This window comes from Xiphophorus hellerii, chromosome 7 (assembly GCF_003331165.1).
Source record: "Xiphophorus hellerii strain 12219 chromosome 7, Xiphophorus_hellerii-4.1, whole genome shotgun sequence".
In the NCBI taxonomy this organism is placed as follows: Eukaryota; Metazoa; Chordata; class Actinopteri; order Cyprinodontiformes; family Poeciliidae; genus Xiphophorus; species Xiphophorus hellerii.
The window spans coordinates 17,770,568-17,789,225 of NC_045678.1; the positions used below are offsets into that span (position 1 = coordinate 17,770,568).

The 18,658-nt window shown below is 36.2% G+C and overlaps 1 protein-coding gene across 1 annotated transcript; it reads right to left on the bottom strand.

Annotated features, from left to right (window-relative positions):
- Positions 1 to 665: 665 nt before the first annotated feature.
- On the bottom strand, positions 666 to 17,589 carry stk24a (serine/threonine kinase 24a (STE20 homolog, yeast)). Its single transcript, XM_032568061.1, has 10 exons — positions 17,096 to 17,589; positions 11,888 to 12,118; positions 9,756 to 9,812; positions 9,534 to 9,642; positions 8,961 to 9,118; positions 6,968 to 7,153; positions 6,712 to 6,857; positions 6,422 to 6,632; positions 5,763 to 5,899; positions 666 to 4,901 (listed from the first exon to the last, which is right to left on the bottom strand). The coding sequence occupies exons 1-10, from the start codon at positions 17,135 to 17,137 to the stop codon at positions 4,868 to 4,870; spliced, it is 1,311 nt and encodes a 436-aa protein (XP_032423952.1). The 5' UTR covers positions 17,138 to 17,589; the 3' UTR covers positions 666 to 4,867.
- Between the last annotated feature and the right edge of the window lie 1,069 nt (positions 17,590 to 18,658).

Here is an 18,658-nt window from a genome sequence, read left to right on the forward strand (position 1 = left end):
ACAATGTGACAATCTAGACTTCAACTATGCCAGTTAAACTTCCTTTTTTGTCACTCAGAGGTGGACTTGCTGGTGTAGCTTCAATCATTACCCTGTTGTAATGCAAAGGCTCTTTAGTTTTAAGCCACAACCTCATGGCAAAACATTCTTCAGGATTTTCTGCCTGAGAACAGAGTACATTGTTCATGAAGCAACAAATCGTCCCCAAATCATCACGTTTTTTTTTTTTTTTTTTACTGTCAGTATGATCGCTTTTCCTAAAATGCCACCGGTTCACAGAATGTTTTCCCAGAAGTCTTTGTGGTTGCAATTACTTTTTCTGAAGAATTCAAGATAGATTTTTATGTTTTTTTCTGGTCTTGAGCCAAGGAGGTCCTGGACTTTCTTATTGGGTGGCGCTTTCATGTTCTCCCTGTACTTCCACAGATTCTTTTCAGGAACTCTACTTCCTCCCACCATCACCAAATAGGCACCTTAGGTTAATTTACCACTCTTAATTGTTCTGTTGCCCTGGCAACCGGCAACCTGCAGGTTGCAGGGCAACCTGTCATTTATTGACATACAGTGTTATGTCACAAGATCCTGACGGTGCAAGTTGTCTTCTGCGTCTTTTTCAAAATCCTGCTTTGGAGAGTGAGTGATTGGATAGAAATGACATTTCAAGGTTAGAAGTCTACAAATATTTATTTCAGTTTGAATCATCAATAAATACAGAACACGTTTTTAGGTAAATTCACAACTTTAGCTTCTAGAAGAGTTTTATTCAGCAGTATAAGAGGTTCTTGACATCCCTACAGTTCCATGGTTAAATATGATTGTTGAAAACATTTCTTTAAGTGAAACCAGTGGAAAATAGGTTTTACACTTCAGACACGGCTGATATATTTCATCTCTTTGCTGTAGTAATTTAGTACCAATTTCAAACTAACATTTTGAAAAACTTTTTTTTTTTTAAGATTACAGAATACAATCAGTGTGAATTTTCAAAAAGGCACTGAAGAAAATAAAAAGATGCAGACAAGCAAAACAAAAATTCAAAAATTTAGACGTTCAAACAATCTTTAATTATTTTTGTTCTTAATCATTTGACAGCATTTGATAAATCCAACAGCACTGCCGTGAATAAGCAAACTGCCAGCAAAGTCACACCACATGAAATGTACACGTTAAATGATTGTTTTCCAGTGTTAAAAGAAACAAACACAATCATGACCCAAGCTACAAAAAAATGGATTTTTTTAATAAAGAAGTGATGCTCCTACATACAACTCAGGAAAAACAGAAAAATTGATTTGACTGAAAGATATTGAGTCGTACCACTTCTCGCAAAACTTAAAGAAACCCCAGAAAGTGCAACAAATAAAAAGAGAAGCATGCAAAAGGTGCAAATGATGTTGCATTTATTATCAGAGAGGCAAATTGGTGAAATGGCACATTTCACAAAAAAGAAAAAAAAAAGACGAGTCGACTTTGCAGAACAGCAGAAACAGACAAAGCTAAACTATACTTGTGGCTTTTGATCTGGTTTGCTGATTTCTAACATTCCATCATTACTGGCGCATTTTTCTTAACCAGCTGAGAGCCGCAGTTATGGAATCTGAAATAAAACTGACCATTTTTTTCAAAGGCACAATTTCAAAGTTAAAGGAACATCTGCTCAGTCTAGGAAACCCAGGAGCTTTTGGTCAAATGGTCCCACTGGCAAAACTGGCTGATAACAGAGACCAAGGCATGATGGGTAGGCTAATGGTACCTATGGTATGTCAAGGTTTTAAAGAGTTAACTTTGCGCCACAGTGACTGGGGTTTGTTCCCCCTCCCACACCTGCTGCTGTTCTTTTCCCCTCACAAAGAAAGTCAGCTGCTTTGAAAATCATGTGGGGAAAATAAAAGAGCACCCCCAATTGGTCTTTTTAGAGCCAATTTTAAAAACTCTAGTTTTTGAAATCTGTTTAAAAACTAGAGTTTAAGAAGTTATGATGTTATCCGTTTTTACAGTAAATATGTGGGTATATTTCGTCACTTAAGGTTATTTATGATCTGCTGAGAACCTCATAACACACCATGCCCACCGAGACACTGAATACCAGCACTGACGGAACTACAAACTATAATATTGACTCACTCTGAAATGCATGAAATTGCTGGACGTAATTTTTTAAGTCAGAAAGTTAATAAATCCATGGTTAAATGCTGAATCCTGACGCTGCTTCAAAATTTCATACATGACTAAAAGGTTTATATTTCCAGATTTTACCAAACAAACCAGAACTTGCTTTGGATTGCATTTAATTGTACCATGACTATTTAATAAAGGTGGGACAGAGTTCTTCCTTTGACAAATCTTAAAATCCCAATTAGGCTACCAGGTCAAAGGTTTTAATTATAGTTTGCCTTGAAATTATTCATACTCCTGGCAGATTTAGATTTAACATGTAAAAATAATAATAATAAATAAATATAACATTTATGTTAGGACTCTGCCCACTAGTCAAAAGAAACCTGTTCGTAAAATTAAACAATTACTTTAAAACTGTTAGAAGTATGAATAATCCTAAACTTTAGGAACTATTCCTTTAGCGTAAGCTGTGCACACACACCGCCTCATGGCAAGGACAGCATAACAGCAGTCGACCAACTGCTGTTGTGCAGAAAAGACGACCAACGACGACAGCAATGGTTTGTAAATGACTTTAAAGACTGACTGTTCAACATGTTTCCTGGAAAGAAACGAAAGTAATACTTTTATTATTTCTCACCAAGAGTCACCGCATACGCATTTTAATGCAAAAAAAAAACAAACAAGAAAAAACACAAACAAAAAGACAAAAGCGGGAAACAAAAAAGAAAAGAAATCTGATCCAACCTTTTTAAAGCTGATAATATTGATCCCATTCATCACAAACATTATAAGGCTGCTTCATCACTGTTTAGGACTGGACAATCTTTCCATCCTGTAATAGTATGCTACAACGCATACCACCCAGGTCGCTCTATGGGCTCTGTGCCGTTAACACTATCATGCACAATCACTTTGAACAGTAGTGACAGTGCAGCTGGTCTCTGGCCTCCTAATATTTACATGTGACAGCAGTTTTATCTTATGTGGGATTTCACTGAGCATCAACAGGCACCCCTCAGCAAATTAGAATCGAAAAGTTTATTTAGACACAAAATCAAAACTATAAGGAATCAAATCACAGAGAGTGAGATAGTTTATTTCTTTAAATGTTGATGGTTATGGAATATGGCCAACAAAAAAATCCAGAATTCAGTTTGTCATGCTTTGGTCCTACATATTTATCCAGTTAGTGAGCCTCTCCACATGAAGGGTGAATATGTGTGAAGCTGGTCCTTCACATATGGATGTAAACAAGCATACTAATGGAAAGTTTAGTGGAAGGAAAAGGTGTGGTGCACAAGCAACAGGCCCACTAGTCTTGAGAAGGCCGGGAAGTGTAAGAGTCAAATGTTTTTGTTTACATTTCTGCTTCAAAAAAAAAAAAGTTTAATATTTCAATTTTATGTTCGGGTCTCTGTTCACAAAAGGCCATAACCAATAAAATGAGCAGATATTTGAAAAAAAAAAAAAATCACTCTCTGTTTCAAATTGGTGAAATATATGAACTTTTCAATTATTTTATTCTAATACAGTTGAGATGTGCCTGTATGAAAACCTCCCATCAAGTCCAAATGCAAATAAACAACTAGGCAAACACTTCACCGCCTGACCAGTCGACTGTCCTCACTCTGTAATACGGCGCATTCCTGCAAAAATACTGCAATTGTCATGCTACTGCTTTATGGCTACTTTGCTATTAGTAAAGGCATTTATACTTGAAGTGCAATTAAAAAGGTACCCAGAGGAAGTACCAGTGCAGCTCCTAGGAAGACTAAGAGTCTGCTGATTTATGAACAAGATGATGGCACTGCCATTTTAATGGAATGAATGGACGAAACCTCAGTTTCTCTGAGCAATCACGCACAGCAAACAGGAGAGGATGAGGTCGACAAAGCCCACCCTCCTGGAACGAAGGCTGGGAACAGCATCCAGTGTTTCAACTGGGGAGGCTTTAAAAACCCAGCCAGCTTTTACATTCTACCACAACATTACAGCCACAGCAAAAAGTGAGGATTAAAAAAAAAAAAAAAAAGTCAAGAAATTCAGCGGCAAAACAACGGCGGAGGGATGAACATTTAAACTGGAGACGAGAACAAAAAAAAAATACTCATGTACAAAAGAAGAAGCAAGGCAATCTTTACCCAACAGCCTATACTTTGCATTTGGCCATTTTGTTTCAACCGCCCTGTTACACTTTCAACAATCTATAGAAATGAGCTTATTTACAAGTCTGTACAACCACCCATAAGAGCTCCTTCCGTCTCCCAGACGACCCAATCTACTTAAAGCAGGATACCTGAGTTTTCAACAGAACGCTGCCACTCGTTATCTCTCACTACCACACGCACACAACAAACTAAGCAAGGGGTTTTCTTCCGAAAAGGGAACAGAGTGTAAACTTTTGTAAATAAAAAACAAACTAACCAAAAACTCCACACGCCTGCTAGAAAAAAGAAAGATCACTAACTCCAGTCTAAAAATAAAACGGTTGAGAAAGAGGAAGAAAGAGGGGACATCGGAAAGCAGCTGGCAGCTGGGTAAGCAGCCGCCGACCAGCCTGTGTTCAACCCTCTGGTGCTCTGTGAGCAGATAAACACACGGTAAGGAGGCCAGGAGTATTTGCTTCAGCCAAACGAGTGACGCAGGCCTTCCTGGGAGAAAATTCATCTCAGTTGAGGAGGCCAGAGGAGATCTGACTGCTGCCGTCGGGGTGGGAGAGCAGGACAGAGGCGGGAAGCGACGGCCGTCACTGGGCGGTGGCCGCCTGCGGCACAGAAAACCTGGGAGACGTCAGAGCAAACCGTTCAGATTTCAAAGGTTTCAACTCAAGACAAGTCAAGACATGGCAAGAGAACTGTTGTTTTTAACTACACAAACAATGGAAGCACTAAAATGTTCAGTTTTTAAAAAGTTTAGAGGAGAGAATCATAGAGAGGTAATCCTAATCAGAAGAGACTTCAAATGGTTTAAGGTTTTAAAGGGTGGTTTATATAAGATTTTCACACAAAACTCTTCATAAGGTGGCAAAAGGCTGCAAAGGAGAAACATGTAATTAGGCACAAATTTGGGAAAAAGTATTTCTACTTGTGAATCCTTCCTACAAATATCTAAAAAAGCCGCTGAGAAATGAGGATGTGTGTCTCAGTGCAGGAGATGTACATTTTTTGGCCAATTTCTTTTTTTTTTTTTTTTTGCATTTTGTTAAAATCTGACAGCACAGAAATACTTCAAAATTGTAGAAAATCAAAAACAAAATAAGTGTTGTGTTATTTGGAAAGTTTTTCTTGCTCTTTCTAACATAACTATGTACAAATAAATAACAGATTAAAGTAAAACCAAACATAATCAAACTGAGGCCAGTGGATTTATATTTTTAAAAAAGTATTTTAAAAAACTAACTCCATAGTGCCTGCAAATATTTTCAAAATTTTAGACTTCAGCGGACAGTTTGATGCCATGGATCTTGTTTAGGTGGTATCAGAATACAGTGGTTTGAATATAAATGTCTTTTGAATTTTCACTTGGAAAAAAACCTTTGAAAACCATGCACCATTTCCCTTCCACTTATACTTCTTGTAGCTCTAAAGGGAGAAAATCTGAAAAAAGTTCACATGGTTTTGCACCGCATGAGCTTAACTTACCTCTGAAGTCTCTGCAGCAGTTCGGCCACCAGAGAGTCGCAGATGCCAGGGTGAATGTTCTCTGCCAGGAAAATGGCCTTCCTCAGCTCCTCTGCAGCTTCTGGCTTTCCATTACTCGTCTCACCCGTTGCTCTTAACTGCAATAACAGATGTCTAATTATTTTTTTGTTGTTGAATTTCATACATATGTATGTGGAGGCGGATTTAATTTAAGTTTCAGGATCACAAAATAATTTTGACTTTACAAGTGCAGACTTGTTTTTTCTAGTCTATTTCTGGAGACATTTTTTCACATTTTTGAACAAATGGTTGCTTTGAACCGACTTGTTGCTGGATTGTATTTGCTATACAAATACACTTGACCAGGTGTGAACCCAAACATCCTAGAAATGTCGTGTATTTTTTTTTGGGTGAAAGTATTCCAGAAGTTATCAGCAGAGCAGCCTACATAAGGAGTTAGAAGTTTTTACATTTAGATTTATATTTTGCATAAAATGGAGCTGGAGGAAATGTTTTGTTTTGCATCCCTACCCAAACCTGATAACAGAAAACAGATCAAAAACACAAATCCAGTTTGAGTTTGAATCCTGAAGTTTGAATTATACCAAATGTTCAACAGAATTATTTTCATTAGAAGAAAGTTATTGATTATATAATACCTCAGAGAACAATGGAGAGAATATTGATGTTAAGCTCTGTGACGACAAGCTCTCTGAAGTCTCCTCCTGCGCCTCCACCTGCACCTGCAGCTCTGCAGGCTCAGCTAGCTCAACGGGCTCAGGTGGCGACTCCTCAACCGGACTGTGGTCCTTGATGGTGCCGAAGATCCAGCTGTCGTTCGATTTAGATTTGCCGCCCTCCTCCAGCTCCCTGCAGTGAGGCAAGGTTCAGACACATCAGGGTACCTCGTACGACCGCGCTCGTCTGGAAGGTCGCACGATGAACCTACTCGTCCGAGTCGTCGGAGCTCGAGTCTTCCCGCGACTGCTCCGACTTCCACCTCTTGTATCTGTCGATCAGCTCGGTCAGATAGGTCGTCTTTTTGGCATGCTTCGCAATAAACTTGTGTCTTAGCAACTCTTTGGCTGTTGGCCTCTGTGGGAAGAAAAAAAACAAAACACAAACAGCAGTGAATTTTCAAAGGATCTATTTCTCAAGTTTTGGTCTCTAAACTGTTGCGCAACAGCAAGGCTGTTGAAACTTACAAAGCTAGGCTCCTTATTTAAACAGGATTCAACAAACTCTTTCAGAAGTTTACTGTAGTTTCCTTCCAGTGTCGGCGGATTGTTCTTTGGGATCAGGAATAAGACTTTCATAGGATGAAGTTCAGAGTGGGGCGGCTCTCCTTTAGCCAGTTCTATAGCAGTTATTCCTAATGACCAGATATCTGCCTGTGAAACAAGGAAAATAGGAGAATTTCACAAGGAGAGAAAAACCTCTTGCCTTTCCTACAATCGGTCTGTCAACACACTGGGAAATGACATTTATACTCAATGACTTAGTGGATAGAAGACTTCTGCTAAAAAGGAGACAGTGATACAGCAGCTGCAGAGGAGCCACACTGACTCATGTTGTGGTTGTTCCAAAATTATCCACTGGGGCCTTTTTAGACCAGAAAACACGTCTAGAACTGTGCTTTAAAGTTCAGCACCAACACAAGCTGACGGGGGTCAGTGAAATGTTGAAGGTAAAAACAGAAGAACAACGCTTCATTGTGGTTTAACACAATAAATATAATATAAAGGTCACAGGTTCTACATAATTATGGTAGATAAACCGTCTGTCTGAAGGTAAAATGATTTGAGTTGTACAGTAGATGAACTCAAAAGACCCAAAAATGTTTCACCATGTCAGTAAATACTAAAATTTCCAAATACCACCGTATTGACAACCACCTTAAAACACTAAGACACACATTTTCATATTGACAAACTTTTATTGGATTAATTCATCTTTTCTAAAAATAAAAAAAATCTACTAAATATAATCACTTACAGCAAAATTTCCCACTTAAGGCCTGCCACAAAATAAAATACAAATACGCACTTAAAACACATTAAAGCACTTATTAATGAATTTAAAAGTATTTTTTGGAATGTGAATAAAAGTGTTGTGAATTGGTGCTATCTTAATAAACTGAGTGGAATTAAAAAAAAGGAAGACGATTGTGTTGTGAAAGTCAAATATGATTGAATGAAGAATCGACAGAAATAAGTTATTTTCTTCTTTGCCATTACCAAAGAAAAAATCTGTTTTTGTTATCATACATAAAGTATAATATTGGAAACTTAACATCCCTAACTGTATTTCTTCAATGTTTACTTTCTATCTATTTTTTTTTATTTAATTTATTATGCTGCTAACTATGTGTGTCCACAAAGACAAATATCAATAAAAAGGGCAGAAATGAAGCTGAACACCTTAATCAAAAAACGGGTTCAAACTAATCTCTTCAAGTTTCTATCAATGTTTATGGATTGGAGAATGTAGCTGACAGAAAAAGTGTCTAACTTCATGTCTTGCATTCAGCAGGTTTTGTCTGTTAGTCCCTGGATGAACAACGTTAAGTGGCTCCTGAGTTGGTCTCTTCAGATGCTGAGACATTGTGTTTGCACACATTTGCTGCAAAACCTTTTTTTCAAACTTGAAACCTTTCTGGCTCATGAAAAGCTGAACGCAGCTCACTCATCACTATAACTGACGCTTTATCAGCTATAAGATTCTTTTTCTACAGCAATGATGACAACGAATAGTGACTGGAGTCAAACTGTATAGTAAGCATATTGTCTGACATCGAAGAAAGTAAATAGAAATTCTCTAAAACAAATAATAATAATAATAAAAACAAAATACATCTTATTATTCTGGTATTTAGCAAATAAAACAAATTCTAGTAATCCTTACTGACCTGAAACAGAAAAAAGGTTTCATCTGATTTAATATCAGAAACATACACAATAGGCAGATTATGCAAAGATAAGGTTTTAAATGCATTAACGTGTCAGATAAATTTAATTTAATTTTCATTAAGAGTAATGAAAATGCTTAAGTCTTTTCCTATCCTAGAAAGAATTAAGCAGCAAGTTGCCTTAAAGTTGATAGCTGAAGGCTTTTAGACTCATTTGCACTTTATCTTTTACAGCAGTGATGTAGCTGAATTCCGGTCTGCGTTTCAACACTGTAATCATGTTAACTGACCTTTGAATCGTAGGCAGATTGCTTTATGACTTCAGGTGCCATCCAGAAAGGTGTTCCAACGAAAGTGTTCCTCTTTATTTGCGTGTCCGTTAACTGACCCGCCACACCAAAGTCCGCCAGCTTTACCTCGCCTTGCTCTGACAGCAACACGTTGGCAGCTAAAAGTAGCAGTTAATTAGACAAAACACATCATTTACTCCTCCGGGAAGCAAAACAGTGCAGTAGTCTCACAGAATAATAATTTTAAAAAAGCCAGGTTGTGTCTCCATCACCTTAGCAGCATGGACGATTGTAAAACTAGTAACTTCTTACTAGGAAATGTTACAAATAATATTGACAAAACAAACATAATGTGTCGGAAGCAGCGTTTGATTTTTTTTATCTGATTGCACCGTAGGCAAGAAGACTTATACACGGACACAAAGCGAAGAAATTATTGTGCACTTCCTGCTAAACGCTGATGCCGCCGCATTCTAAACTCACTAAAGCAATAAAACTGGATAATAGGCACCATGCTGACCAGATGACACTAATTACTGTTCAAACACAGAGCAAAGCATTTATTAGATTTACCTTTGATATCTCGGTGGATTTTCTTCTCAGAGTGCAGATACTCGAGCCCTCTCAGAATTTCCCTCAGGATTGTGGCTATCTGTGTTTCATCCAGGGCACCCGGTTCCAACTGGGACAGAGAGACAAGTTTGTGACTCCGTGCCATAGGAGTACAAACTGTTCTCTAGGTATTTTTCTCCAAGTTGTTTTAAGTTGGTAATCAATTTGCAATTAGTATCTTACCAAATCCAGAGCAGATCCTCCTCCCAAATATTCCATAATAATCCATAATTTTGTACCCTGAGGAATAAATAGGATATTTTTTAACATGTATACATATCAAATGCAACAGAAAATTTTGAATTAAAACTTTACATTTTCATCATATCATAGGTGTTAAGGATGCATAATAAACAGCTAGAAAAAGGTAAGAATGACAATTACGGAATACAGTTTTCTCTTAAATTGATCAATAATCAACTTAGAAGAAAACCAATCACAGAAAAAGCTCTGCTTTCAAAAAACAGGCACAGTTCCTGGCAAAAGAATTTTCAACCCTTCAACATTTTGTCATAGTACAACCAGAAAATGCAATATATTTTATTGATATTTTATGAAAGCAATAAAGGATTAAAATCACAAAATTGAAAAGTATGCATTTAGCCCCTTTTATTCTGATATCTCTTAATAATATTTGGCACCCTGTTTGATAATTCCAGCTGTTTAATCGAGCTGATGGGTGAGACTAATTTAGCAGTTCAGTGTAGTTTGATGCACTGAATATTTTTGTCATTTCAGACAGAGCAGCATTTCCTTATTGTACCCATTACTGCAGATTTTTAGGCTCTTCTTCTGTTTTATGGTTAACTTAGTGACCAAACTTTGAAAGCAACGAGAAACACTTTGCTGCAAAAACTGCAAAACAAGTCATTTTACTTCTTTCTTATGTATTTTATGATAAAAAAAACAATGTAAACTCATGTTTTGTTTTCCAGTCAACTTTTTTCTGCATTTCAACTTCAATTCAACTTCAACTATTTGTGAAAATGAGGAGGCTAATTTTTAGTACATAAAACAACAGCAATGCTTTTTTTTTTGGTAATTCATCAGTTAGATGGTAAAGTGACAAATTTTCTGCTAAATGCCTTGCAGCACTTTTAACTCAACAATTAGATATGGGGAATTTTTTTTCTTGTGCGTTCCCTCGCAATAATACTAATCAGTTCATGCAGCATAATTGAATACTGTAAGCCTTTCTTACTGGGCCGCCGTACTTTCTGCTTCAATACAAGGTTATGTAAGGTTTTTCCATGAATGTTAATATATCTTTGTGAATTATCTGAGGTTTTATATCTTTTTCTTTAGTATAGAAATGCACCACAGACCTATAAACAGAAACTTTCCATAAGTAGGGAAAAAATAAAAATACATCTAAACTATTTGGACTATTTCTGAGTTATTAACGTGGGGTAATCAGTCATCTGACAGTTTTGATTGGGTCTCTAATGTGCTGGTACTCTGAAATGTGATTTTAACATGAGAAACTCTAAAAAGACTTCACATCTGAGTCTTTGAAATAACTTAACCAACAATTTATATCCAAAACGAACAAAATAAGAATAGCAAAGAGGAATAGTGCAGAATATATAGTACCACATAACCATGCATAAAAAAAGTTATCTTTGTAGATATAATGCAATAACAGAGATGTACGAAGTTTTGTGAGGCACAAGCATTAATAAATGCACAAATACCACACAAAAGCCTTAATTCTCTGCCATACTCAGCAGCACTCTGCAGTTTAGCTAATGGAGCACTTTTCTCCAGTTTTGGTGTTTATGCAGCACCGTAAAAGCTTTGAGAGGCTTTCCAAGCTCCATTAAGTGTAGCATGAAATTATATATTATATTTAGAAAATATTTGGAGTCAATACAGCAACTGCAATTACGCATTTGTTTGTTTCTTGTTGCTGCTTAGATTATATCTAAATCCACTAGTTCCAAAATGAAACCATGAAGCTTTAATAATCTTTCAGTTTTAGGGAAGCTTGAACATGACAGTTTCTGCTTCTATAACCGCCCTACTTCTAATTTTAGAGAGTCTGAATGCTGCCCGAACTGCAATAGTCTGAACCACAACTTTCAAATGTTTAAGCACTTCTAAAACGCAGCGTTAACAGTCCACAAAGTCAGCCGACTTTATGACTTGTTTTCTCCAAGTATCTGTGCCATATTTCAAAGGCAATTACTCCATTATCCTTCTCAATTATTTATTGACCAACATTGCTTATTCTGGCGTGCAGAAACTCACCATTACCTTGTCAATCTTGCTGAACATAGACTATTACAAGTGCTTCCTTAAACATAAAAGCTTACCTTGAGATAAGATCCATGGTATTTGGTAATAAAGGGGCTGTCACATTGGCTCAGCACTGTAATTTCTTGTTGGATATCTTCTATGTCATCCTCGGCCTCCTCGAGATCGATAATTTTAATGGCTACAACTTTCTGAGTATTTCTGTCGATGCCTTTAAAGACTTCTCCAAAGGAGCCTTTTCCTATCCGCTCCTGCTTGGTAAAAAGTTCCTCTGGATCGGCGTTGAAATTCTTAGAAAAAAATAAAAAACACACACAGAGAAAGAAAACACTTAAATTTTAGTCAAACAATAGGAAACAGGGAACCTAAGTTTAAATGCATATTTATGTGTCTGTACCAGGTGCATGTGGAAGTGTATGTTTGCTCCTACTCATTCTTGTTTATCTAAAAACAGGGTAAACTCCTCCTATATTTAGTTAATTGTGTAAAAATCATTAAAATTAGTTAGAACATCGTTTGTTGCTGCAGTTGACTATAATCATTTATATAGCAAAAACTGTCATCTAACTAAGTAGCCAATTTAAGCTCAACTCAAGGGAAAGACCTGCAAAATACCAGAAATAACTGCTGTAAATAATTTTTGCCACTAATAAAATCTGACATCTGAGCATGAGATTGATTAAAGTAAAAAATATTTAATCTGTCCCAAAGAGAAATGAAATGTTGTAACTCATGTAATCAAAATATCTTAAACGAGTCACTGTGGGAGGACAGTGATGCTGTGGACAGAGGAAATAATTTGCAAAACAAGCATTTCAAGTCTACAAAAACAACAAATCAGAACCAGTGTAACAGAGTTACTCCACTTAAACCTAGTTCCATTTTTGGACAACATCCCACATAAGTGTGGAGAAGTCGGCAATAAAATTAGCTAATAAATTATAATCAGCTTGCAGATATTTGTAATTATATCTTAAAGCAATTTAAATGAACCCGTTATGCAAGTACAACAAATAAAGTTTCATTCTTTAGAAAGTACTACTGCAGGTAACCTGGGAAATCCTGTAACATTCATTTTAAATACGTGGCAACAACTAAGAAGATGGAAAAGAAAGGTCTTAACTTTTTGTTTCCAGATAAACTATTTAAAAATTATTCTCCAACTTAAAAGGTTAATTTTTTTTTGTATAATTGCACCAAATCTTTCATTTAATCAGCAACAAAAGATTTTGATCATCATTAATAACCTGTTTATACTCCATGTAAAAACATCATGTCTTTGTGGAGGCAGCGAGATGCGGGACAGAATGTAGATGTCCCGTGGTTTTATACTACTAGTGTATAATGATGGGAGTCAGTTCAAGCTTCACTCTCTCACACCTTGGTACATGTTCACTCTGTACCACTTCAGTCAAGCACTTGCCATCTGGATGACAGATCTCATACCACGTTAGTATTTGTGATGAATTACACAAACAACGTATTTGCAACATCAGTGCAGTCAATACAGCTAATCAATTGTGATTAAATATTTTATAGCTAAGCTAATAGACGTCAATAGCTCGATTCTTGCACTAGAAATTCATTTTCTGAGAAACTTTATACATACAAGGTAATAAAAATGAATAACTGCATCAGGTAAGCAAAGCTTAACAACTTTAAATTGATATGATTATTACCTACTACTAATATAACCACATAAGACCTTGACATCTGTATGCAGTGACATTCTCCTCACCTCCGAACTGCTGTTATGAGTAATATTTGCATCATAAAACCACATAACATACATATATCATCGTGGCTTAATAGCCTCCAAAGCAAAGGCTAAACAAAAACAGAGGAACTGCATTCTAAATTATTGACAGAGCTAAATGGCTCATTTCCCTGCAGAGCTCCAGAGTGGGAATAATTGCCTTCAAAAATAATTAGTAAAAATAGTTGCAAAACATTAATAATATGGCACTACAGAGCACAATTTGAATTTAGAGTGTAAAGTAGCATTAGTTTTTTAAATGAAAACTTAAAGCAAACTACCTCCAAAACCTAGCTCTAGCTGTAAAACGATGACTAAATTGCTTTACTGCCTGGGCCCTGTGAGAATAGTTTCCTGTAAAACTGCTAATGCATGATGGTCAAATCAACAAGGAAGGCGGGATGAGAAACGGCCCTTTGAACAGCTGGCAGAGGGAAATGCTGAACTGAAAGGACTTTACAACACGAAAATGCAACGTGGTGCAGAACTAAGCAGTGCAACAACAACAAACTCACAAAGCTATCACAACACTGGTGTGATCAGTCATCCAGATGAAATTTATAATGTTGAGCATGATTTCTGTATAAACAACAGGAAAAATAACCGTGTGATCAAAGCTCACATATCACTGGAATGCAATTGCTGCTTCCATAGTCAGCAGGTTTGCTGGGACAACTATTGCTGCTTGAAGGTCGCTCTAAAAGCACGTTTTTGATTCTCTACCATATGCACCAATCAACTTTGTGGTTGATTGGTGCACATGGTCAGAAAACCAAAGTGCAACAGACGCTGAACAAACCTTAACTGCAACTAAGCAACGCTTTGAAAGACAAACTACAAAAGAGCTGCTATCACACCATAACATGTGCAGATAAATACAAATTAAGGGATGTTTTAAAGAAAAGTGATGTTTTGGTTGTGATTTTTGCAAACTTGGACATAGCATTTTAACAGGTTGCTGTTCATATCAACATGGTGGCTTAGAGTTGCTCAGCTATGAAGAAAAAAGAAATGTTTGACTCTATGCTAATTTTCTTATTTAACACGAAGTGTAAGGGTAATATTATAATATTAAAATTTGCAGACGATTCAGTGATAGTTAGCCTTCTACATAATGATGAACATTCCCATGGCCCTGTGGTCGATAAATTTGTTGACTGGTGTGATAATGCTTTTCTTTTATTAAATGTACAGAAAACAAAGGACATGTGCATTGATTTTAGACAGAAGCCCCATAACACAAATCAAACAGCAATTAAAGGTTAGACAGTGGAGACAGTAGAAAACTACAAATGTCTTGGGACTATTTTGGATAATAAGTTCAAATTTACCTACCATTCAGAGAACCTGCAAAAAAATGGGCCAGCAAAGATTATTTTGTTTAATAAAGCTTGCAAAGTTTCAGGTTGATAAGCAAATTATGATCCTGTTTTAAAGATCATATATTGAATCTGTGTTGACAGTTTCTCTACTCTGTTGGTTTGGAAGTCTTAGTATCAGGTCAAAAAATGCCCTTAGCAGAGTAATACATACTGGTAATAAGATCTTAGGAGTTGAACAGTACTCACTTACTGAACTGTTCAATAAATAGATCACAAGGAAAACTAAAGCCATTCTTGCTGACAGCCGTCATCCTTTACATGCCGAGTTCCAGTTTCTGTCCTCTGGCTCAGGCTTCTTCGTGTAAAAAGCAACAGGTACAAGTTGCTGTAGGCACTCTTTAGTTCCTACAGCAATTTCTCTTTTTAATGCAGGACAGGGTAGGAGGACTCACACCTGAATGTGTTCGTAGCAACTGTCGGTTGACAATGATATATACTACTACTCTTCCTATTGTGCATTGATTTGTATTTGATGTCCTTTTTGGTATGTTTTATTGTTTTTATTTTTTTTTTTAACTTTGATACTTTGTCTTTTAGTTTTTATACTTGCTGTAACAGATGTTACAGCAAGTAGCTGATGTTACCCACTTGGGACACGAATAAATCTGAATCTGAAGTGAATATATGCATTGCAGAAAGTGATAAGACTATTTAGTCGCTTTCTTTTAAATATGCCTTTATTAAAGACACTTACTTGAGTCTTTAATAAAGGTGATGATAAGTCATAATAAAGTACAAACTCATACCAGCATGTCCAATTTGGACACAACACATCAGGATCATACTTTTTTTATTTTGTATAACTAATTGCATAAAATTGATAAATATTAATGAGTACACACATTTTAAAAACAACTGAAAAAAGATTTTCTAATGTATTGAAATAGGCAGCAATGCTTATGGTGGTCAAATTTTGTGCAAATTTTATTCCGATTTTAAATAAATTGGGGCCACCTATGACCCTTGGGCACAAAAATGCTCAAAAGTAGAGATGCACAATATATCAAATTCTGCTCGATATCGCAATAGCACTGTAGCGCAATATTGTAGTGCAAGTAACTGAATGGATACAATACTTATTAGTATATTATATTTTAAGTGCCATGCATACAAATTCTGCATGCTAAAAATGTTTGTAATCAATTGAATGGATTTTAATTTATTCACTGCCCACACCTGATTTTTATTTTTAGAGGCTGAGATGCAAAAATTCTTGAACGATGTTGGGGCATTCTAGATGACGAAAAAGAAGAAGAGTCAGAAAAATTTGGATTCATCGTAATCTATATTGTCATCGGAGTATTTTCCTCATTAGGTGCAATTAGGTGCAACCCTAATTGAAAGAAAAATATTACATGTCAAAATTAACTTTAGTTTTTACCTTACAGAAATATTCACAGATTTTCTAATTTTAACACTACAAATGTCAATTATAGCAATGAAAGTCTTTTTTTAGATAAAAACCTAAAACAAAGCTGACTTTCTTTTGGTCCCTTATAGTTAAATTTGATTTTTTTTTTTTTTTCACGTTGGCATCAAGAATGATTCTGATCTATTTAAATTATTGTGCTAAGTTGTTAAAAAGTTGCCAAAAAATGTACTTGTTTCCTATCCCATATATGCAAAGTGATAGATTTACAGAACATATAAATATCTTCACCTATAGTACAAAATGTAAGACACTTTGAAGGTTCAATTTTAGAGAATTGCACTAAACAGAGAAAAAATCTCTATTAAGTATAATGAAATTACAACGCTAGAGTATTCATGCAATTGAAAAAAGAGAGAAAGAAACTCAAAATGGGACACAGACTGCTCTAATTTTATATATATATATATATATATATATATATATATATATATATATATATATATATATATAAAAATTCAAAGAAAAAAAAATCTAGACAAGAATAAGAACAATCTGCATTTAACTAAGTAATAAGAGAGGCAGTTTTACCAGGAACCTAAATGGACTTTGATAACTTTTTATCAGTGAAACCCAAATGTGACAGAGGTGGAAAATGTGACTTTGCCTACACGTAGATAGCAGTCTTCAGAGGCATAAGATGCAAGATTAAAAGAAAAATAATTTAACTCTTATATTGAGAGCATTATGTTATATTTACCTGAACCCCCGGCAGTCCACTCTGAAGAGGGGAGTGAGCCATGGCGTCAAAGAAGCAAAGATGACGCCTCTCCTCGTCTCACCTTATCAGATCGACGACGTAACTTCCCTGACAACCGCTTTGACTCCACCAGAATCCCAAAAAAAGCTGGTTTAAATGTATGATATGGAGACGTTACTTTTCAAAGAAGCGAACTTCTGCTTGAGGCTGTTGCCTTCTCTCTTACTCGCCTTCCGCAGTTACAGAGCGCTAAACGTTAGCCACTTTTAGCCGCTTGTTAGCAAACAGTTGACAGAGTAGCTTGATCTCATCGGCTCCTCGGGACGTCAGCTGCTCGGAGACGCCACACAAGTCTGGTTGTAATCAGCCGTAAAGAAAGAATGTGTGCACACTGTTGTGCCAGCTACGACGCTTGTTGTTCCTCTCTGGCATCACTTTCCTCTGTCTCCTGGCGCCATCTTGGTTAATGTCATTTCCAAATGTGAACCAATCAGAGTAGCAGAGAGGAGTCGACGAACACGTCGTCATTCATTAAAGGAAACGTCACTAAAGGAAGGGAGTTCACGTACGTATAGGTTTTGGCAAGTCCATTTATCATTCTATAGTTAGACAATAGAGGCGCTCAGTTGTCAGTTAACTAACTTACTTTAAAGGAAAATAGCTAGCAGAAAGTGTTGCACAACCTCAGCTTTAACAGGAACTAACTCTAGCTAACAGATAGCAATCTCAAACTGCTTCTCAATCATTACTCAATTTTTATTATAAAACTAAAGTAAAAAAAGAAAACATCAATTCAATTCAAAATACTTTTTTTTTTTAAATCTCAGAGGGATATGAAATGCTGTCATAACTCGGGACGTTTAGCAACTAGTTCTTTTACAACACTAACTCGAAGCTGTCAAATAAATCTGTGCCAGTACAGGTGAGAGAGAAACATTGCACCTTGAAGCTGTGGGTTTATTACTTTTCAGACAATTATTAGAGAAACAGGGTGCAAAATAACTAAGCTTTATTTCTTATGTTGAGACATGAGCCTTCATACATATTTTGATTAAAACTATATATGGCTTGTTATTCAAAGGAGTCCCTACAGGCACACTAAAGTCACATTATTTGTTCCCAGGATGAGTATGAGATACTCAGGCCTCAGCTGCAGTAGCAAACTGTAATCTGGCTTTCTATGTTGCTTTTGGAGTGTAGGCTTCTCTCTCACTGAATGGCTACCCATGTCAATGCTGAACTCCTTTCACACAGCAGCATCAGACAGTATTTTCACAAGGTCTTCAGCCTTCATTGTGGGGATGAATTTACAATTTCTTCTAAGCTTTTACAATTAACTGGTTGAAACTGAGTCATTTTTTATGTATTTGTTATGCATTGGTGCTGGATTTGGCATGGATGTACAAAATAACCTTCTAATTTAAAAAAAAATGTATCTGCAAAAAAGTTGGAAAATTCATTGCAGGCTTTGTTAATATGTTATTTGCATATTTTGCATATTGCATGAGCAGATTAATGTGGCACAATCAGGGATCTGGAAATTGTATACAAGTTAGATTGTGA

Bases quoted from the DNA above. Each gene is read 5' to 3' on its own strand.
- stk24a (XM_032568061.1), bottom strand. From the start codon at position 17,137: ATGGCTCACTCCCCTCTTCAGAGTGGACTGCCGGGGGTTCAG. The intron at 9,643-9,755 runs GTAAGATACTAA...TCTCTGTCCCAG, and splicing joins GAGGATCTGCTCTGGATTTG to TTGGAACCGGGTGCCCTGGA. The intron at 4,902-5,762 runs GTAAGTTAAGCT...GACGTCTCCCAG, and splicing joins CTGCTGCAGAGACTTCAGAG to GTTTTCTGTGCCGCAGGCGG.